The following is a 23,163-nucleotide window of genomic DNA, read 5'->3' on the forward strand; positions in this document are numbered from 1 at the left end:
CAATTATCTGCAATAGGCATTCTGAGGGATATAAAAATGAAATATATTCATGAGTGTTTAAAATTTTACACACGTTAACTAGCCTTCATTTTGAAATTACTTTTTACAGTATTCTCATTAGTATTTAGTATTAGTATTTCTGAATGTGTTGTTTATGATTGGAAAGTAGAATGTAGAAACTTGAAATCAGTCTGTTTATTGCAAAGTCATCTCAAAGACAAGATGATTCATTTAATTTGATCACATTAAAACTTTACTCTTGGATTTGAATAATTTCTGATGAACTACTGATGGTGAATGAAGATGTTAATTTTTAATGTTTGTAAACAGATATCCTGACTTAAAAATGTTTGATTCTAGCTTGTTTGACAATAGTTACATAAGCTCATCTTTCAAAAGCATTTTCTTTTCCCTTCACACCTTCCATCTGACCAATTATTTATCTATCATACAAAGGTTTATTATTAAACCAAGATTTCTGAAGGATTTTTACCGTTCTGGCATTATGTAACCTATTTTACCTCATTTACAAAAACCATAGCTAGCAAATAGCCCACTTATTTTATAGAACATCTGTTTGACGAAAGGAGTTAAGTTATGATAATATTCCACCAGCATATTGTATGATATTTGAAACAAATCAAAATTTGGTGCTGGTGAAATGTTAAACAAAAGGAGTATATAATATAAATGCAGTCTTTGTGGCATTGGGGCCCTAATTTGGGACCTGTGAAAAACTATTAACAGAACTCAGATGACATGTTTTTGAAGATCATTATACTGGTGCATGTAAGCCATTATCGTAACTGTCTTACTGAATCTGGTTAATGTTGAACTGTGTTAAGTGTTGAATTTGTAAATAACTGCCAGAGATAGATAATATTTTGAATCATTGTAAATAGAGATGTATAAAATTAAACTAATCTGCAACGCAGAATATATATGTATATATAAAAGGTGTTTAAATAAATATTGTGCTGTTTCTGGAAAAATGGTCACATTGTCATATTTTCCCCAGTATACTTTTACACGAACAGCATATTATATTCTCATAAAACATGCTTCTTTTGGGTAGGTATTTTATATAATAATCCAGAATACTTGTTTTGCACTGAAGTCAATTTCTAAAAACTGGTTGAATAGTGGGCCTGATTGTTAGTATTACTTGGCACAGAGCATCAATAGGTTTTACAGGCTGCAGTATTTTAATCTGTGAAACATTGGGAGGTTATGTATTGGTACTTTTCCAAATACTCTCATGTCTTGGGAATTTAATAGACAAGAAGATTGTCAGTGCAACTACTGATGTAATTGTTAAAACTTTCACATTGGCTTCTATTCCATTCCATTCCACTCCATTCCATTCCAAACTCTTCAAAGGTATTTAATATAAACCCTTACACTGTTAAATAGCTGTTGAAATACTTACAGATTTAGAACCATCTAAAATGTCACAAGACAGAAAACGATATTATTTCCAAAAGTGTAGGGTGAGCATTGAAGCTATGATAACTTCCAATCTGCCAGTGACAGTGGCCAGAAATTAACACCATCCTAAGCCATTTAGGAGTAGTGAAAATAACCTTTCAGATGTTGATCTACATCTATTTTCTCCCAAACATTAGTCATACTGGATCTGAGGTCCAACATTAGTTGAAGTAGCTTAGGTTCCTCATTCTTGATTTGAGTCAATTGTACATTAAAAAGATTTACTTGTTCTTCAGATATATTTCTTAGAATATTAGAAGGGTTTATTAATAAGTAATTACTAGGTTTTCAACTTTAAAAAGTTGGTTTTATAGGTCACAGACTGAAATTTGTGTTCTTAAGGAGCCTGATGAAGACAGCCTAACCTTATGTATTTGGTTTTGCCAAAATTTATGGAGGTAAATGGGCTCAGTGATAATTTAATGAAAGATAATGCCACTTTTGAAGAAATTATACTTAATTGTCCAACTATATATATTTTCTCTTCATCCTGCTCCACAAGATACTATTCTATCTGTTCTTCATCAATTTAAGATGTGGTTCCAGATTTGATGCATTGCCATTATTGTTGATCCAATATTGTATAATTTATCCAAATTAGTATTCTTCAATGACTATAGTAGCTACTTTGATTGGTATTCTTGGGCATTCCCTTGAAGCATGGTTTAATTTTGATTTATATACCTTAAAATAAGCATAAAATAATTGAACATAATTTTATCACATTAGTTTCATAGTAATGCCACTTGTTCATATTCTGTAGGCAAATTTATTGTTAATCTATAGTTTGTTACCCAAACTATAGATTAACAATAAATAAGTTTTGGATGACTTTCCTCAAATAAATGAACTATAACTTTTTTACTAATTTGCTTAATTTGTTTTAATCTAGTTTCAGAATTTGTGTGTGTTAGAAGAAATGTACATCTGGGTTCAGTTCCAAATAGGAAGAAAGACACTGGAAACATGGTGACTACTTGGAAATATGGTTTAATGGTGCAGGACCACATGGGGTTTTTGGGTCCTGGGCAAAAAAGAGCACATGGAGTGGAGAGGGGGATATATTTATACACTCTCTTGGGCCCTAGAGTTTCCTTTTCCTGTACAAGAAATGTATCCCATTGGCTGTCAAGACTCTCAGGGGATGGAGGTCTTAGCTAACTTTGTAGGCTGTCTGTCCCAGGCCTGATTGAATCTTGCTGGGTGATGATGTAATGAAGGGGCTTTGGGCAATTCCTATTATGGCTTAATGGCTTTGTCCTGGTTTGGATCTTGAGTGAGGGCTAATCCTATCATGTCCTGAGGGCCATGTCTTTTGTGTTGTAGATAAACTGGCCCAACCTTTTGTCTTGTAAATGACCAAAGCAGGGGTGAAATTCACTTCCCTACCGGTTTGCAAATGTGTGCGCGCCGTCATCCACACATGTGCAAAGCCTTCTGCACATGCGCAAAGCCTTCTGCACATGCACAAAGCCTTCTGCACATCTGCAAAGCCTTCTGTGCATGCACAGAGGCTTAAAATCATCACAAAAAAGCAATGTCATGATGTCCACATGGGTGGGCGGAGCCTCCCACAGCCGCCGCTACCGGTTCGCCCAAGCTTGATAGAACCAGCTAAATTTCACCCCTGAACCAAAGTATCTGCCCCTGCTGGGGCAGGGAGCTAGGGCTGAGTTTCTGTCTTAAGATTTCTATTTCTCTTTTAGGGGAAATATTCTCCCTTTTTAATATTTCCTAGAATATTTCATTTTTCTAGGAATGGGGTGGGTGCTAACTTCTGATATGTTGAAAACATGTTTTAAGTCATTTATGCAGAAATGTTATAAATTCAAAATGGTTCACAAAATTTTAAGCACCTCTGTAGCTATCTTTTTTTAAAAAAATGGCATAATTTGTCCTCAGGTTATTTGTAGAACTTGAAAGCTTTATCTTTTTAAATAATGCTGCCATCTTCTGCTAAATCACAAAATTGCAACTTTTCTCATGCCAGGCATCCTCGAAGTCAAATTAAGATTCCTAGTGACTACAGATATATCCCTTAAATTTCTTTGGTCACAATCAGTGGTGGGTTGCTACTGGTTCACACCGGATTGGGTGAACCAGTAGCAGTGGCAGCAGGAGGCTCCACCCACCCGCCCGGATGCTTCTGCGCATGCGCAGAAACACACACACAAGTGAACCGGTAGCGACGGGATTTGGAACCCAGTCACAATATGTGTAGTCATTGCCATCTTATTGTTAACTATGGCAAGTATTTGTTTTTTGCTTTTTCTGGTCATGGGTTTTCCTAGTGATTTCCCCTATAAGTATTTGAGATAGGTAAATGGCAAGTTAGGTTTGTTCATATGGAGTGTGAAATAAGATGCATGATCCAAAGGACACTGAGATGCTGAAGATCTGGATTAATTCCATTCTTTCTTCTACATTATAGGCCTATCTGCTTCCTGTTGACTATAGCCTCCAGCTGCACCAAAAAGCTGTTATTTGAATCCAGCCTAATTTATTGGGAGAGGAGGGAGATTTTCAATGTATTTTTCTAAAAGTTGTTTGGAATCTCAGAAAAACTGGGCCAAAATTCCAGGTAGAAGCCCAAACCCTGGCAGATCGGGGCTTAAACGGAAGGCGATTCAGTGCTTGTTTGTTTCAGGGTTTATTTACAGCCCTTGTATCCTACTTCTCTTTCAGGATGGATCTGGGATAAAGCTAAAGCAAAGCAAATTGTAATTCTTTGCAATGGAATGTGTTGATGGAAAGACGTTAAGTTTACTTTATTCTCATTGCACCTCGTACAACGAAATTAAATGCCATCTTCAGTGTACATTATAACTATAAAAATAAAACACAGAGACACATCCTTCACATTCTATACAATTGAATTGAAAACCCAATAGTTACTGCCCTGGGATAGAAGCTGTTTTTCAGCCTATTTGTCCTTGTTTTTATTATCATGTACCGTTTGCCAGATGGTAAAAGTTCAAAAAAAAGGTGCCCAGGATGAGATGGATCTTTAAGAATGTGTAATGTACATGCAATGTACATTTAAAGTCTAGTGGAAACAATACAATCAGTGCCATTAGTTTCATCTCAAAACTGCAAAGAGACTTACAAATGGAAAAATGAATGCATGTCTGCACTAATGCCAATTTCGGTTAAGGAAGATTGCAAAGAATAATGATTGAAACAAAATCTGAACGAGGATTAAAAATACTACCGAACTTCTTAAAATGGGTGGTGGTGTCACAAAGTGAAATCTTTTCTCTGATTTAAGTTGTGGCCAACTAGGCTATGATTCAAGACACCAAAATGGAGTTTCCAAAACTACATCTGTATAAGTAGTTGGTAAGGAACCGACGCAAACACTTATAAGATTTGATGGCTATAGTAGACAATTTTGAATCTAGTTTATTCAATCTGTGTTCAACCCACAGTATACATAAGGGGATGCTACAGAAACGGCTATCGGAAGACTAAATGGCCTAAATATTGTAATTTTAGTAGATGGATTAGATTTTATTGCTAATGTTGAAAATCCAGACTTGAGAAAGACGAATAAAGTAGCTGCATAACCCGACTCCCAGCTACTTTCATTCATTGAATTTAGGTGGCTCAAATGCCAGGCAGCTCCTCTCGCTCTCTTACCTTCCCGGTGGTTTGTTTATATATTGTTAAAAGAGTAGAATTGGGAGACGTCACTGCCGCCCTATCGCGTCGAATTCCGGGGAGGAGTCCTTCCTCATTGGCCGTAGAAAGGGGCCAATCACGAATCCGCGGAAGGAAACCGAAGCGCTAGCTCCGCCCACTGGAGTGGTCCACGATACCCTGAGAAAGAGGGTGGGTTAGCTTTCTGGCAGCTGGCGGGAAACTCGCGTTTATTCTGGTGCTGTGACCTGGTGAGCGAGGGGGGAGGACCGGGTGGAGCGAGCCAGGGCCGGGGTGGGGGAGGGGGAGAGGGTGGAATTCGGAGCTCGCCCGTCGGCTGAGGTGAAACGATTCAGCGTTAAGGGCGCGTGGTTGGGAATTCCGCGCGCGAGGAGGAGGTGGGGGGGGGGAGCGGAGGGAGAGCGAGCGAGAGAACCAACGCAAATGTCGCCCCCAAATTAATGCCCCGGAGAACTGTTGCTCAGTAAACAGGCGGCGCGAACAGTCGGAAAGCTGGACCGGTGAGATGCGCGCTTTGGTTAAAATAGGAGGCGGCGGTTCCTGTTTGTCAACCGAGTCCTTGTTCTGTGTGGTTTGGTGGCAACGAACAAAATACTGACTTTAAAAAAAAGAGAGAGAGAGAGAGAAAGTAGCCCGTTCAAGTGGAATCCTTTCTTCCTCCGACCCTGCAACCGTCCGTGAAGGTGTTTACGGTTGGGTGTGTAACGTCAAGATCTTCCAGAAGCAACTCGCAACGATGCGACCCGACACGACCGATAGCGGGGATGTTGGGAATTGTAGTTCGAATACGTGGGCAGTTGCAAGCGGCTCGTGTCAATTCCACGGGAGTGGAAGATTTGAGATGGCCTTTCTTTTTTTTTTTTTAGGCCATTCGTAATACCTTTATTCAGATTAAATTCTTTCTATTTCTACCGGGGTTCGTTTTTGTGATGTCCTGTGATTGTGGGCTTGCTTAATTGCGCACAACTTGCTGAAAAGTGGGATAACCACAGTCCTGCTTTCTCTTATCGGAAGCAAGTCCCATGTAACACAGCAGGGCTTAGTTTTGAATAGGTATATAGAGGATTGTATTGCAGACAGTCTTCTCGACTTACAACCATTCGTTTAGTGACTGTTCAAAGTTGCAATGGCACTGAAAAAAGTGACTTAGGGCCAGTTTTCACACTTGCAGCATCCCTATTGTTACATGATCAAAATTCAGAAACTTGGCAACAAGTCAGAGGTGGGTTTCAGCGGGTTCTGACCAGTTCTGGAGAACCGGTAGAGGAAATTTTGAGTAGTTCGGAGAACTGGTAAATACCACCTCTGACTGGCCCTGCCCCGATCTATTCTCTGCCTCCCATGGGGATTTTGCAGTAACTTTCCCCTGGACTAGGGAGGGAATAGAGATTTTATAATATCCTTCCCCTGCCACGCCCACCAAGCCATGCCCACAGAACTGGTAATAAAAATTTTTGAATCCCACCACTGCAACAAGTATGTACTTATGATGGAGGTCATGTGATCACCTTTTGCATCGTTTTGACAAAGTCAATGGGAAAGCTGCATTCAGTTAACTATGTTACTAGCTTAATAACTGCACAATTTACTTAACAGCTGTGATAAGAAAGGTTGTAAAATAGGGCAAAATTCACTTAACAGCTGCCTTGTTTAGCAGCAGAAATTTTGGGCTCAGTTGTGATGGTAAACCAGGGATTACCTGTGCTATATTTTTATGATGGCTTTAGCACCATATTCTATTTCTTTAGTGAGAAATATAACTGCCTACCCTTGTTCCTTTCCAAGTAAATGTGCTTCAATTGATGACATTGGTTTGCATTCTTTTTACATTGATGTGAAAGCCAGTCAGAATTTTTGTATAACCTTTGAGCAAAATTTTGTAAGTTTGTGTACTGTATTGTAATAACTAAATCATTGCCATTTCATCTATAAAGTAGCATGTAGTAATTATAGACTTTATATATACCTTTCTTTTTAGTGATAGGCTATAATGTCATACTGTTTTAAGAATAGAATATTTTTACATCTGCATTTATCCTTAGCTGTATTTATCCTTGCAAGTATTTTAAGTGGTTCAGTTGCCTAGCATGCCTCTTGTATACAGTCCAAGTCTCACTGGCATACATCACACATCATTTGTGCAAATACTTCAATTAGGTGGCAATGAAGAATCACTAGGAGTGTTCTGCAAAAAAAAGTGTATATATAATTAACCCATATTCCACTTATTGATATCAATTTTTTGGAAAATATAGATAAAATATAAAATAAGTTTATAAGCATTGCATATATTAGTCAGATAAGGAAACTCAATCTCTACTTTCAGGGCTATGGCAAATCAGCCTTTCTGATTATTTGATGGTATCTATTAATTGCATTTTTCCCTTGTTTCCTCCAGATTACACAGGATGCCAAATTGGGCCCTACCATCACCACAGGCTTACTCACTTAGTCTTCCCATATGTAAGTGACTCAAATCCTTATCTAGTCTATTACACAAATTGTTTTATTGTGTTCTTGACTGATCAAAGTTAACTAGTTTTGAAACTGACTTTTGTATATTTTGAGGTGCCAAATTTAAGTTTTCCCTTACTCCATTGGTATGTTATGAGGATATTCTCTAGAATTCTACATGAGCGCCTTCTTGGAAAGCAACATCCATCAAGGAAATTATCCAATGTCTTGTTTAAACATATATTTGTTTTCTCTATTTGTGTTGAGGACCAGCAAGCTTTTATAAAATCCAGTTGTTACTATTTCTAGTAGTAATCATGTATAATTTTTCATTTATTTATTTATTTATTTATTTATTTATTTATTTATTTATTTATTTATTTATTTATTTATTATATTTCTATACCGCCTTTCTCCCGTAGGACTCAAGGCGGTGTACAGTCAAGAAAAATATAGACACACAAACATCATAAAATTGCTAATTAAAATTATTACTTAGTTTGGTCAATTAAATAAAACCCAGAATTAGATAACATTTAAAAAATCATTCACATGTTTGTATGTTTAGCCCTGCCTGTTGGAACATCAGGGTCTTGAGGGCACGGCGGAAAGCACGGAGATCAGGGATATTCCGTATCTCCGGGGGCAGTTCATTCCAAAGGGTTGGAGCCCCCACAGAGAAGGCCCTCCCCCTGGGAGTCGCCAGTCGACATAATTTGACTGATGGTACCCTGAGTAGTCCCTCCCTGTGAGAACGAACTGGTCGGTGGGAGGCTATTGGTGGCAAAAGACGGTCTCGTAGGTACCCAGGTCCTAAGCCATGGAGCGCTTTAAAGGTGATAACTAACACCTTGAATCGCACCCGAAAGATCACCGGGAGCCAGTGCAGCTCGCGTAGGAGAGGTGTTACATGGGCGTAACGAGCTACGCCCATAATCACCCGTGCGGCTACGTTCTGGACCAGTTGTAGCCTCCGGGTGCTTTTCAAGGGGAGCCCCATGTAGAGAGCATTACAGTAGTCCATACGGGAGGTAACTAGGGCATGAGTGACCGTGCGCAAGGCGTCCCGATCCAGAAAGGGACGCAACTGGCGGATCAGGTGAACCTGATAAAAGGCACCCCTGGCCACGGCCGTCAAATGATCTTCTAAAGATAACCGTGAATCCAGGAGGACACCCAAGTTGCGGGCCCTCTCTATGGGGAGCAAGATCTCATCCCCTATTGTCAGTGATGGTACCAGCTGACTATACCGGGACGCCGGAAGCCACAGCCACTCGGTCTTGGAGGGGTTGAGTCTGAGCTTGTTTCTCCCCATCCAGATCCGCACGGCCTCCAGGCAACAGGACATCACAGCAAAGGCATCATTGGGGTGGTCTGGGGTGGAGATGTATAGCTGTGTGTCATCAGCATACTGATGAACACTCACCCCAAAACCACGGATGATCTCACCTAGCGGTTTTACATAAATGTTGAACAGAAGGGGTGAGAGGACTGACCCTTGCGGCACCCCACAAATAAGGTGCCTCGAGGTTGACCTCTGCCCCCCTGCCAACACAAACTGCGAACGGTCAGAGAGGAAGGAGGAGAACCACCGAAGCACGGTGCCCCCTATTCCTAACCCCTCCAGCCGGTGCAGTAAGATACCATGGTCGATGGTATCAAAAGCCGCTGAGAGATCTAATAGGACCAGGATAGAGGAGCAACCTCTGTCCCGAGCCCTCCAGAGATCATCCACCAATGCGACCAATGCCATTTCCGTGCTGTATCGTGACCTGAAGCCCGACTGGAATGGATCCAGATAAGACAACTTCATCCAGGTATCGGGGTAGTTGTCGCGCCACCACACTCTCAACAATCTTCGCAACAAAGCGAAGATTGGAGACTGGACGATAATTTGATAATATAGCCGGGTCCAGGGAAGGCTTCTTGAGGAGGGGCTTCACAACCGCCTCTTTCAAGGCGGCGGGAAAGACACCCTCACTCAGAGAAGCATTTATAATCCCCTGGAGCCAGCCTCGTGTAACCTCCCGGGAGGCCAGTACCAACCAGAAGGGACACGGGTCCAATAAACATGTGGCAGCGTTAAGCTTGCCCAGAATCCTGTCCACGTCCTCAGGAGCCACAGAGTCAAACTCTTCCCAGATAACGCTCTCAAGACCTGCCCCCGTCTCCTCCCCTGGATTTACCCAATTGGAGTCCAGGCCTTCCCAAATCTGAGCGACTTTATCATGCAGGAATTGTACAAAATCCTCAGCTCGACCCTTTAAGGGATCTTCCCGTACCCCCATCTGAAGTAGGGAGCGGGTCACCCTAAACAGCGCAGCTGGGCGGTTCTCTGCAGATGCAATAAGAGCGGAGAAGTAGCTAGACTTCGCCGCTCTTATCGCCACTAGGTAGGTCTTAATATAAGATCTCACCTGTGTTCGGTCAGATTCAGATCGGCTTGTCCTCCAATCGCTCTCCAGGCGTCTTTTCCAACGCTTCATCTCTCTCAGCTCCTCGGAAAACCAAGGAGCTAGACGAGATCGGCATCAGGTCAGAGGCCGCAAAGGCACGACGCGGTCCAAGGTCCCAGTAGCCACCCTGTCCCAGGCGACCACCAGGTCCTCAGTTATATTCATGACTTAATATGCATTCTAAGTTTTTTCTACTATTCGTAATAATAAATTAAACTTATATGAGACTTGTGCCTTGATAGGAATATGTCAATTTACTTCCTTTTTGATTTAGATACCTCAATATGAGTAACCCAAAGACAATTAATCTCCTAGAGGTTAAATTTGTGGCTGATGAAGATGTTCTGAAGCATATCTCTGAGGATGCAGGTATCCTTACTTGCTTTATTTTATTATTATTAGAATAAGGTGACTAATTCCGAATTTCCCAAAAATATTAATAATTTTTGTTGTGCTTAAATATTTAATTACATCATTTTAAAAGCAGTTCCTTTTTCTGTATTTGGAGAAATTAATTACCACTTGATCTTCTGAAAATATGTGAGAGCAAGACAATGCTGCTGAAGTATTTAGCAATCTTTCAATAGTAAGTTAACTGCAATGAAATCTACTTTGGCATTAATGTCATCAGTATAGACAACTTTACAACAAAAATACAACTTCACCACAACACACTATCTTTTAGTGTAGATATATAGAGACAAAGCTTTGCCTTCAGGAAGTTTTGACAACTAACTTTTCTTATAATATCAACATTGTAATGTTACTTCTTAAAGTAATTGTTTTGTTTTCTTTACATTCTTATCAAAAATTATCATACAGCTTTAGTGTTCTAGAATGTATAGCTTCCCAGAAAATTATTGGTTTTCACAGACCTACGAAAATTACTTATTGTAACTGTTCAAGTATTTTTTCTTAAGCGGTCTTATTGCATTTTCAGGTCTCAAAGTTCGTAAGTTAAGTGTTCCGCATACACTGGATATTAAAAAATGGATGAAAAATCTGGAGAACAGTTCCGATGATGAAGCCCAGGATATTTTTAAAGAACAGGATTACGTGACTGCCCTAGACGTCCAAGGTACTTCGGGAAACACAACATTTTCACGGCCATCATTTTGCGGATATTTACTTCATATTATGCATGGAAATATTCAATATTTTGTACATAATGCCACCAAGAAATAAGACACTCATATTCACTCTTAAAAATTAATTTTTTGTATTGCTAATTAGATATAATCTGTTTTTGGGCATAAAACTGCTATAAATCTTTTACTCTAAAGCTTTCTTCTAAGGGTTAATTGATACGTATTTTTTTAGAGTCAATGAAAAATGGTTCCAGTGCAAGTGGTGGTGATGTCTTTCCATTCCAAACACCAAAACGCTCTAATAGGATGGCAGAGAGAGGCATGTATTGTGTTCCATGTTCTGTTTCTTTTACATATATATAGGTACTTCTATACATTTGTATGAATGGTTTCACATTATAACAGCTGCAAAACTAAAAGACTTGATTCACTCCATGAGAAGACGTTGTAAGGCCGTAATTCATGCTAACGGTTACCCAGCTCAGTATTAACTGTCGTGATAATTTTTGTATATCTTGTTTTTTCTATGATGATAATTTTTGTATATTTTGTTTTTTCTACGTGTTTCACTTTTCTTCTTTATACTGTAACTGCTATTCTAATAGCAAATCCTTCATAAAAGTTATTGCATTACATTCTTGATTAAATTACTTTCTATTGATATTGTTTCCTGATTGCTTATTTGTACCTATGACTATCATTAAGTGTTGTACCTTATGATTCTTGATGAATGTATCTTTTATGTACACTGAGAGCATATGCACTAGACAAATTCCTTGTGTGTCCAATCACACTTGGCCAATATTCTATTCTATTCTATTCTATTCTATTCTATTCTATTCTATTCTATTCTATTCTATTCTATATAATTTTATGGTACTCAAAAAAAAAAGTGGTGTTATTAGCTAGTTTTAGAAAATACACTTTTCTCAAAAGGTTTCCACAATTTTGGCCACTACTGTATATAGTTTGTGAAAAGAGCTCCATTTGATGTTAGAGATATGTTAATGTGGATACTAATTCAGCCTCTTTGGGGAGAAAAATCCATAAATGGGGTGACACCCCAGAAGAAGTGTTTGTAAAATAACTATTTTGTTATTACTCCTTAAAGGTTCCTACAAGATAAAGAACTGTTTAGGGAACCAAAGACTTTGAAAATCAAGATTGGTAAAATGTGTGCAAATAAATAAATAGGTAATAGGTATCAATATCCTTGTTGCCCTGGATATTTCTTGTGTAAGAATCATATTATTTACTGTTGCTAATAACTTTAGATATTGAATACATTTGTACATGGTATAGTATCTATGCTGTCCTTTTGAGTATTTAAGTACTATTTGCATGCTATCTTTAATTGGAGTTTTCTTTTTTACATTTAAAGTTTCTGAGCTAATTCAGAACTCAGCAAAGAATGCAAAACAAAACAGTTCGAAGAAGTTTGAGGAGAAAACAAACACTCCAAAAATCAGCAGTAGTAAGTTCTGTTAATAGTTTTTAAAATGTTAAATATTTGATTAAATTAGGAAATTACAGAATTTGCTTAAAAAAAGTCATTCTAATGAAATGAGATGGGCAAGAATATGTATTTTATATTGCATTATTTGTTGCTTAGCTGTGAACTTACATTTTGGAGAATACAGAATTTGTCTTACAATTGTTCTAAAATGGAAAATATTAATATTGAATGCTGAATATAGAAGTACCATCCCTTAATAAATGAATGCCAAAATAAGGGTGCAATTTCCATTTGATCATTTCTCATATAATCATCATTTATTAAATTTGTATGCTGCCTGATTGTCAACAATTTTGGGTGTTGAGTAAAATGCTCAGGCATTTCTAATTATTCATATGAATTCAGTTTTTGTTATCAAGCCAGTATGATTTTCTGTCTATGAACATGGTCAAATTTTGCTACACTGTCTAAAGCCAGACACCCTTTTATTGAATTAATGATTTAATCATCAATTGCTTTATTTTGCTCCATCTGCTATAGATTTTTTTTTTTTAATTTGATATATATGCCGCCCTTCTCCGTAGACTCAGGGCGGCTTACAATGCGTTAAGCAATTGTTGGGTATTGTGGTCAGTGCCCATAATAAAGATATGTGTGTATGTATGTATGTACGTGAGGGCCCAACTTCATTGTGAATATTTAACAGAAATTGGGAAATGTTCCTAGTAATTGCTTGAAAGGGGCATTTGGGAATTCTGCACATATGATTATATACTTCTTACTATACTAATTACTATATATTACTACATATTATTGATATGCAGATTCTAAGGACTCAAGTTTTTAGCCTCATTTCCATTATATAGTTTCCAATTGCAGAGTGGTAATAGATTGTAGTATCCGTAACTATGGAAGAAATGCATAGATTAATAGCTGCATCTCAGAAGAAGTTCAGATTTGCTGATTCTTGTGCTCCCAAATTCCTTGTCTGAACTATCGGTAGAAGCATAGAAACCTACATTTATTGAAACATTATTTACAAGGCTGGGCTATCTCTATAATTCAGATAAACTGTAGTAGCATAGAATTTATATAGGGAAGACATTGTCAATAGACTTATCAAGGCAAAAGACTGCAATATAAAAATTGCTATTGACACCTTTAATTATAAAAAACATAGTTTGATTCTTGCTTATTTAAATATACAGTGATGACAATTGTTACTTGGATAGCAAAATGTGTACATGCTGCATATTAAATTAGACTGAATCTGGTTTTAGCTGAAATGTACATTAAAATAATCTTGTAATACATTTGAAATTGTGCAAAACCCATGATATTTATAAGTAATCATAATCTGTGACTCAATTTTTATTTTTCAGAACGTTCTTCAAGCAAAGACCAGGAAGATGTGAGTGACATTTTTTCGCTGTTAAAAATATCAATTATGATTGATGTAAGCCTGGAAAATTGAAGCTAGTTATGCTGACAATATATTATTTTCTAGTGTGCAGATATAAATATATTTTCAAATAGTTTAAGTACAGTATTTTTTGGAGTATAAGACGCACTCCCCCCCCCCCACCCTCCAAAGAGACTGAAAATTTGGGTGCATCTTATACTCCGAATGTCGCCCTACCCACCCACCGGCCCCCACCCTTCGGCCTCCGCGTGTCTTCTTCCTGGCTGCAAAGATTGGCACAGGTAATGGCTTGTGTTTTTGGGCTCTGTGCCTCGCGTTTTCAGCCTCCAAATGCTCCATTTGAGAGGCATTCTGTTCAAGGCTGCAGGGATCGCCAAAGCACATTGCTGCCGATCGCCGCCTCTACACATCACGTTTTGGCCTCCGCGTGTCGCATTTTCAGGCGGTGATGTGCTTTGGCGATCCCCGCAGCCTTGAATGCCTCACTGGCGCTCCCTCTGACGATCAGCTGTGCTTTTGAAGCTGCTTATCAGCCCCAACAAGCACGCTCACAACCAGCGAACTACCGTATTTTTCGGAGTATAAAACGCACCTTAATTTTGGGGAGGAAAACAAGAAAACAAGAATTCTACCTCTGCCTATCAGCATTTAAGGTGGCGCTGCTTTACTCTGTCCTCCTCCTCCTCCTACAAGCGAGAGGTGCCTCAGAGACTCGGCTGGGAAAGAGGGTGTTGATTACTGATAAGTTCTTTTCCAGAAAACTTATCAGGGTGCTCCTGCGATCCGCAGGGACTACTCGCTTTCCCCCATAGAGACCCCTTGCATGCTCTGGGGGGAGAGTCAGAGCACAGCCTGAGAAACAAACCTCTTCGGGATGGTCGGGGGTGGGGAATCTGCCCGGCAGCTTTGTGCAACAAGGTGGGCCCCATGATTTGCAGCTGGTCACCCCTCTGGCCGCACAGCGGGCAGCTCAGGGCAGACAATGGTTGCGATGACTTCACTCCCCAGCAATGTGAGGAGCTGCTGCTGCTGCCGCTGCCACCTAAGCCCTCTCCACGCCCAGGAGCCGTGCTAAGCCGAGCCAAACAGGAGCCCCTAACATGAAATGTCCCTCCTTTCCAGCCACCGCTGCCCGTTGGTGGGATTCCCCAATCCAATTCTCAGAACTGCGTTTCAGGCGGCAGTCAGTCCTCCTGCAATGTGCAGCGGGGAACTGGGAACTTGGATTCCATTGCACATTGCAGAGCTGCGCACCCTCGTCCTCCTTCTCAGTAGACTCACCTTCTCTTTCCTCCTGGCCAGAGCTGCCACCTGAAATGCGATTCAATTTTTTTGCCTCTGCACACCCCATGTTTGGAATCGGGAAGGGGATTGCGGGACTGCCGCCCGAAAATGCTTTCCTTTGGAATTGGGATGGAATCCTGATGCCAGGATCCCCGCTGCCTAGAACTGCCTGAAAATGTCCGAAGGGTGGGGGCCGGTGGATGAGCGGGGCTACATTCGGACTATAAGATGCGCCCAGATTTTTACCCTCTTTTTGGGGGTAAAAAGGTGCATCTTATACTCCAAAAAATACGGTAATGTGCTGAAGCTGACCAGGCTAAGGACGCTAGCCAGATGAATACCTGGTAGAAGGCAGAATTTTTTCCATTTTCCTCCCCAAAAACTAAGGTGCGTCTTATACTGCAGAACATCTTTTACTCCAAAAAATATGGTATGTATTCAATCTTAAGATATCTTTCTGAAAATTATATACAATAGTTGAATTTGGATTTTCCACTTCCTCCCATTTAACTATATCTACGAGGTTTGCATTGGAGAGCCCCCATCTCTCCAAAATACAGGTGGAGGTCTATTAAGGCAGGGGTCCCCAACTTCCTGTACCAGACCACGGCCTGTTGGGAACCGGGCCGCATAAGCAATGGGCAAGCGCATGAAGCTCCATTTACACAAGCGTTGGGCATGTGTTTGAAACCATCCCCTCTCCCATTTGCCACTGCTGCCATTGCCACTGCCGGTCTGCAGAGCTGGAAAGGTTGGGGAACCACAGTACCAAAGAAATCAGATACATATGTGATTTCCATTCCAATGAACACAGTATTGTATATAAACAACATCCATATATTTGAAAAAATTTGGTCAATCATTTGACTGAGATAGGAGACTTTAAACTTTTGTAAATTTTTGCATTTAGATGGCTATTTTGTTAGGAAATAGAATATTTAGATATGAGATATTGTTTGAGAATGGGATCTAATATACTTGCTATTTCTAACAGAGTAAAAGAAATGATTTATTATCAAAATTATCTTATCGGACTCGGAAAAGAATGACAGGTAAGAAAGTAGTTCTAGCTAACACAATTTGGTGACATTATGAGATATTTCTCCTATAATTTGCTTTCCAGTTTCATTCTTTTGAGATTTTTAGTGAAGCTTTCCACAGTCCTGGCTTAATGTTTTAATACTAAATCTAAAATATGAATACTGGTGGTCTCATGAGAAAATTACTGTTTTCTATTCTATAGTATCATACATCAAGACAGTGCTGGCTGTAACATAATGACTGTTATGCTATGTTTAGCTACGACAATCATAGCTAAAATGTAGTTTACAACTGCATTGAGTTCCATGAAAACTAGGTCAAAAGTATATGAGATATAGCCACAAAACTCACTTGTGAGGAACAGAAGGGCCTTGGTAGTACAAGGGTTTGAGGCACCCTGTTATTAAGCTGGTTATTAAGACCAGCTGCCTGCAATTACTGCAGGGTTCGAATCTCGCCAAGGCTCAAGGTTGACTCAGCCTTCCATCCTTTCTAAGGTAGGTAAATTGAGGACCCAGTTGTGGGGGCAATAAGCTGACTTTGTATAAATATACAAAAGGATGAAGGCTATTGCTGAGCACATTGTAAGCCGCCCTGAGTCTCCGGAGAAGGGCGGCATATAAATCAAATTTAAAAAAAAAAAAAAAGGGGGGGGGAAACTCCTGAGAGCACAAGAGCTCTGTTGAATCAAATTAAAAATCTATCTTGTCCAGCATTCTGATCTCCTCCCCCCTCCACAAATTGATGAGAAATCAATAGCCTTATTGTACTTTTGTTTTCCTAGCAAGTGCTACAGGTAGCCCATGGTTACAACCACTTGTTAAGCGACTGTTCAAAGTTACAATAGTGCTGAGTGGGGAGAATTTATAACTAGTCCTCAAAGTTTTGGCCATTGCAATGTCCCTACAGTAATGTCATGATTGGGGTACTTGGCAACTGCCTTGTCATTATGACAATTGCAATGTCCTCCGATCATATGCTCGACACTTGAATTCTTTGTTGGCTTCCCAAATATAAAGTGAGTGGGAAACCCTCAGGAAGTTGCACGTTGCTCCAGTTCCCATTGCTTTTTTGCCTACCTGCACAGTGTAGTGTCCACCTGCAACACCAGGCCACCAATAACTCTTGCCTGTCAACCTGCTTGCCTGGGACTCCTGCCTCTTCCCATGTCATGGTCATGTGAAGTCCTCATTTAATGACCCAAGCTAAGCAATGTGGGTATGTGATGTCACATTTTACGACTGCAATACTTAGCAATGGAAATTCTGGTCCCAGTTCCATCTTAATCCAAGAACTACCTGAATTCTAACCTATATATTTTCCTTTTTAGCCTTAAACTTGTGCTCTGATAGTGAAAGTGATTATTCTGCTTCAAACTCTGAAGAAGAAGGGGATGAGGCTTGCTCGGTATCTGCTGATGAAGCTGTTCTTCCAAAAACCCCAATCAGATTCCAAACCTCTTCTGTTCCACCTAGTAAGGAAACATCTGCTAAGAAGCTGAAGAGATGCATTTCTGTAAGCATGCTCTGAACTCTTGTACTTTCCAAGGTACAATGAGTATAATATAATGTCTTTTAGAAGCAGTTTTCTCTGCGCTCAAAAATAAATCAAATGCATTTTTCCTCTAAGTGGTTTCAGAAAAGTGTTCCGTTGCAGTTTAATTTATCTAGCTTTAATTCTCCTGATTAAATTCTGGAGACAAATTTGCTAAATGCTCTCCACAAAGTTTCATTTAATGTGTAAGTTCTTGTATCCCTAAGTGAAATAAGTTGTATCCTTATAGCAAAGTAATTTCTGCTATGTGCAGGAGTACCTTTTCTGTAGTGTATATAAAAATGTTTAACAAAAGCTAAAATTGAATATGTGGGAAAAGGGTAAAACAGTAAAGATGGAATGGAAAGAAGTTTGCTTTTTTATATTTCTGTAAGTGAAAATAAAACATGCAAAATATTTGTTTTTAATTACTATATATACTTGCAGATAAGCCAAGAATTTTAGGTTTCAAAATACATCTAAAAAATTGGGTTTAGGTTACCTGCAGATGGACTTATCCACAAGTATATATGCTAATACTTCAAAAAAATACCTGCATATACTTGTGGATAAGCCCATTTGTAGATAAGCGAACACTTAAATTTTTAGCCAAAATAGCATGAAAAATTCATCACTTGTGGATAAGCTAGTTGTAAAAATTAAAACACAAAAATTTTGAGGGTCAGCATATCTTCAGGTGGCACATTTTTATGATATTTTGGTTAGAAAAAAAGCATTGGTCAGTTTACCTAAGGATGAGCTTATCCATAAGTATATATGTTACATATTAATCATTAGAGGAATTTAGATTCATTTCAATATTCTGTTTTCTATAGTAAAGTTTTGCACTTTATTAATCAGTTCTCAGCTATCAATTTATTCCTCAATTAATGTTGCCAGAAGATAATAATTATTCTTCTGTTTGTTATCAGAGCAATTTGGTAGAAGAGTATTTTGAAGCACACAGCAGTTCTAAAGTTTTAACCTCTGATCGAACACTGCAGAAGTTGGAGAAAAAAAAACTGGATCAGGTACAGTATGTACTGAGAAAAAGATTTATCAGGATTCATACAATATCCCAAACCACCAGTCATAGTTTACATGCTGCACAATGTTGTATCCTCTGTGTAATTAAGCTGCCACTTTCTTTGAACTTGAAAAGCTAAACAGTGAACTTGGTTAGTATTTGGATGAAAAATTGTGAGGAAATCCCAGGGCTGTAAACTAGATTTGAAATAATAATAAAAAAACATTCTGAAAGAACTGGGTGGCAAATAACTTGTACTTGGTTTGCCAGAGAAAGTACATATACTGTACTTTCTATAGGAACTGAGAAAATTTCTTTTTAAAAATTTATTACCTACTGCAAATTTTGGCTCATGAAATTTCTGAAAATACCTGTGTTGTAATCAAGCAGCTTTTTCTTTTCTTGTTTTCTTTTCTTCCTCTGAGTTGATTTTGACTTGACAACTGCCTGGATGAGTCCCTGCAGTTTTTTTGGCAAGATTTTAAGAAGTGATTTACTAGTACCTCCTTCTTAGGCTAAAAGAAAGTGACTAGCCATGAAAAGCCAGCTAGATGACCTTGGGTCAGTCAATCTATCTCAGCCCAACTCACTTCACAAGGTTGTTGATATGAGGGAAATAGGAGGAGAAAGTTGCTACCTTGAGTTATATGTAAAAATAATAAAGGCAGGATACAAATAAACAAATATCTCAAGGCAAGACTAGAATTCCCAGTTTCTTAACCTGATGCTTTAAACACTATCCTAAACTAGTTCTCGATCAAGCAGCTTACAAACTTCTCAGTAAAACTTTAAAAAATTAATAGTATCATTATCTAAGTACAATGAGATATTTCTTCCATATTTTGTACCAACTTTCCCAATCTTACTGCTCTCTAGATACCTGAATAGGATGTGCAGCATTCATCAATTGAATCTAGTCCTTCCTTCATCATACCATTCCAGAATTCTCTGAACCATGCAGTTCTGGAGCAATTCAACAGACCCCAGAAGAAAATAATTAGGTTATCAAGTATCCCAGACATTCTGTTTCCAAATCTATGAGTTTTGACCAATGCTATACATAAACTTCAACTACTGGGATTCCCTATTCGGCATTGCTGAGGATTCAGAAAATTGTGTGCGTACATCATGGCAGTAGTGTGCAGTATTCTTTCCTAAGCTTACTAGGAAAGTACTCATTTGAATCAAAGAAGTGTAGTCAGCATACCCACTTCGAAACATATTCTTGTTCTCCATTAGCATCTGCTTAACTCAAGGACCCATATTTTGCTGGAGCCACAAGAGTAATGTATGAGCCCAGCACACAGCTTCTCTAAGCATACATGCCTACATCTCATGTGAAACACCTTTATGTCTTTAAAAGGCTCTATATTCCTTTTTGTTTTTTTATCACATATTTTGCTGCAATTCTAAAAAAAACAACCCAGTAACAAATACAAATTAAAAATACAAAAACAAGCAGTCAAAAATAAACAAACCCACATTCCAGAGAGCATTTGGCATCAGCTCCCAAATGCTCCATTTTCAGAAACTCCCAGAAGGCAACTTGAGAAGAGTCCATTCAAGAGGGATGGTTTGATAACAAAAATACTCCTTACCTCCCCAAAATATATATTTTTTAATTTGATTTATATGCCGCCCTTCTCCGAAGACTCAGGGCGGCTTACAATGCGTTAAGCAATAGCCTTCATACTTTTGTATATTTTATACAAAGTCAGTTTATTGCCCCTACAATCTGGGTCCTCATTTTACCTACCTTAGAAAGGATGGAAGGCTGAGTCAACCTTGAGCCCGGTGAGATTTGAACTTGCAGTAATTGCAAGCAGCTGATGTTAATAACAGTGCTTTAGTCTGCTGCACTACCAGGGCTCAGATTATGGGACAATCATGCTTTTTTCAGCATGATCAAAGTGGTTGAGCCAATTCTGGTGGAGGAATACAGTCCTAAAGGTAACTCAGCACCAAGTCATAAAGCGCTTCATAGGTGAAAGCACTTTCAATTGCATTCTATTAGTCTTTAGCCCTTTTTGAACTGAGAAATGGAGAAGGAATTGGAAAATTCTGATGGTGGAGATTATTCTGTTCAAAGTCTTTTCATCAATTAAGAACTTTCTCATCTCATTAATTAGAAATTTACTGATAAGTCCTTTTTTTCTCCAATGAAACTAAATGGTCTAGGAATCCCTACAAAATCTCTTGAACAACATACCTGTTGCTTTTGCTGCTGAACGGGAAAAGTTAATGACACAATATGAATCCCTCTTTTACAAATGGATGTTGCAGCTGCAGTAAGTATCCCTTATATTTTAGTAGGAGTTTACAGTCCAGTGAATAAATTGAAATAAATCCCCATAGCGATGCTTTGAAATCATTTTGTTGAATAAAACTGGATCATTAGATGTAGTTAATATTTCACTATTGTATATGGTTAATATTTCCTAGAATTGAGATCTGCATAAACAATTTGAAAAAGTATAAATAGTTCTTTCAGCTGTGACCTATGATAATTGCATTTATTTTTCTATTTGTGCACACTACAATCAACTGGGCTCTCAGTGGCTTACAACAAACATCCATGGTAAAAATTAAAATTCAGAAAGTCACAAAAGCAGATAATAATCCTCCAAAATCATCAATAGTTATTCCAATAATTTAGTAGCATCATCTTGAGCTTTCATAGAACTTCCAGAGCAATTCTATTTTTTAATAGCTTCTATGGAATCCATGGTGCTCAATGATGAGCTTGGTTGTTTGCTTTTCATCACTGTAATAGGTAACATCATGTTATCATCAGCTATCAGAATATGGGGTGTGCTCTCTATTTATAGACATTAGTGCAAAAAGAATAGTCGTTCCTTGGTGGAGATTTATCAACATGCAGATTTCTCCCATTTGCATGCTTTCTGAAGAGTTTGATGTCTGTATTTTAACCATGAGCTACATATATTCTCTTCTTTTCGAACCACATAGGGCATCAAATGCTCCAGAAAGCATGCAAATGGGAGAAATTTGCAAGTAGGCAAACTTCTATCAAGGAATGACTATTCTTTCTGTATGAATGCCCATAAAGAGGGAGCAAAACCCACACTCACCACACTGATGATGTTACCTAGTTAGGTGATGAAACTCCTGATAGCAAACAACCAAGCTCAGCATCAAGAACTCCACAGTTCAACTCTGAGCTACATATACTCTATTAATAGCTTATAGAAAATAACTACAAGTAGTCTACAACTTAAAACTATTCATTTAGTGACTGTTCAAAATTACAACAGCACAGTGATTTATGACCAGTTTTCATACTTATAACATTTGCAGCATCCCCTTGGTCACATGACATAAATTCAGACGCTTGCCAACTGGCATATATTTATGACCATTTGTGATCTTCTGACAAGCAAAGTCAGTGGGGAAGCCGGATTCACTTAACAAGCATGTTATTAACTGCAGTAATTCACTTAACAACTGTGGCAAGAAAGATAAAAATGGGGCAAAACTCACTTAAAGAACCGTCTTACTTAGCACTGGAAATTTTGGGCTCAATTGTGGTTGTAAGTAGACCTGTAATGCTGAGAATTTTAATATTCACTGAGAGACTTTTCCAAGTCAAAAAAGTAAACAGAATGAAATAGATTCAATGCTGAGCAAACTCACCTCAATTTACTCGATTAAATGTAGAAAACATTAGATATTCAGAATACTGATTTTTTTCTCCTGTTTTAAGACAAGTTTTTGCTATTAATAAAACACATAATTAAGATAGAAAACTAGGATAGACAATTAGCAGAAAACTTGCATATCTTTGTTCAAAGATAAAGAATTGACAGTTTGTCTGATTAGAAAAAACTGGTATACTACTGATAGCCAAACTGAACTCCTGGATATTTTAAAAAATAAATCTTCAGTTATTGACTAGTGCTCAGAAGTAAACACAACAAATTTTGCACACACATCCCATTTTTAGAACAATAAGTTCTTGTGGTCAGCCTAAATATTTTCAGTACATCATATTGCACTGCACTTTGTTTTGTTGTATTTAAGGACTTTTTTTTCCTTTATTTCTTACAGCCTTGGGTTCAATATTGTGCTATACGGATTAGGTTCAAAAAGAGATCTGTTGGAGAATTTCCGTATTTCTCTTCTTCAAGATTCTGTACATCTTGTTGTAAATGGATTCTTTCCCAACATCACCATAAAATCAGTAAGCAGAAACAGATAACACGTCTGGCTTTGATCAGTTAACAAAAGCTTTA

The 23,163-nt window shown here is 38.5% G+C and overlaps 1 protein-coding gene across 1 annotated transcript in view; it reads left to right on the forward strand.

Moving 5' to 3' along the window:
* Positions 1-5,342: 5,342 nt before the first annotated feature.
* Positions 5,343-23,163, forward strand: part of ORC2 (origin recognition complex subunit 2) — a 31,506-nt gene continuing 13,685 nt past the window's right edge. Inside the window, exons 1-12 of the mRNA XM_070933261.1 lie at positions 5,343-5,378; positions 7,547-7,611; positions 10,333-10,427; positions 10,999-11,136; positions 11,379-11,465; positions 12,528-12,620; positions 13,985-14,013; positions 16,304-16,361; positions 17,681-17,865; positions 18,816-18,914; positions 21,089-21,198; positions 22,979-23,111. Coding sequence (XP_070789362.1) covers positions 10,343-10,427; positions 10,999-11,136; positions 11,379-11,465; positions 12,528-12,620; positions 13,985-14,013; positions 16,304-16,361; positions 17,681-17,865; positions 18,816-18,914; positions 21,089-21,198; positions 22,979-23,111 — 1,017 coding nt within the window. The 5' untranslated portion in view covers positions 5,343-5,378; positions 7,547-7,611; positions 10,333-10,342. The remainder of the gene's footprint in view (positions 5,379-7,546; positions 7,612-10,332; positions 10,428-10,998; positions 11,137-11,378; positions 11,466-12,527; positions 12,621-13,984; positions 14,014-16,303; positions 16,362-17,680; positions 17,866-18,815; positions 18,915-21,088; positions 21,199-22,978; positions 23,112-23,163) is intronic.

This window comes from Pituophis catenifer, unplaced genomic scaffold, assembly GCF_029215685.1.
Source record: "Pituophis catenifer annectens isolate HBS135680 unplaced genomic scaffold, rPitCat1.0.hap2 SCAF_1, whole genome shotgun sequence".
NCBI classification, from domain to species: Eukaryota; Metazoa; Chordata; class Lepidosauria; order Squamata; family Colubridae; genus Pituophis; species Pituophis catenifer.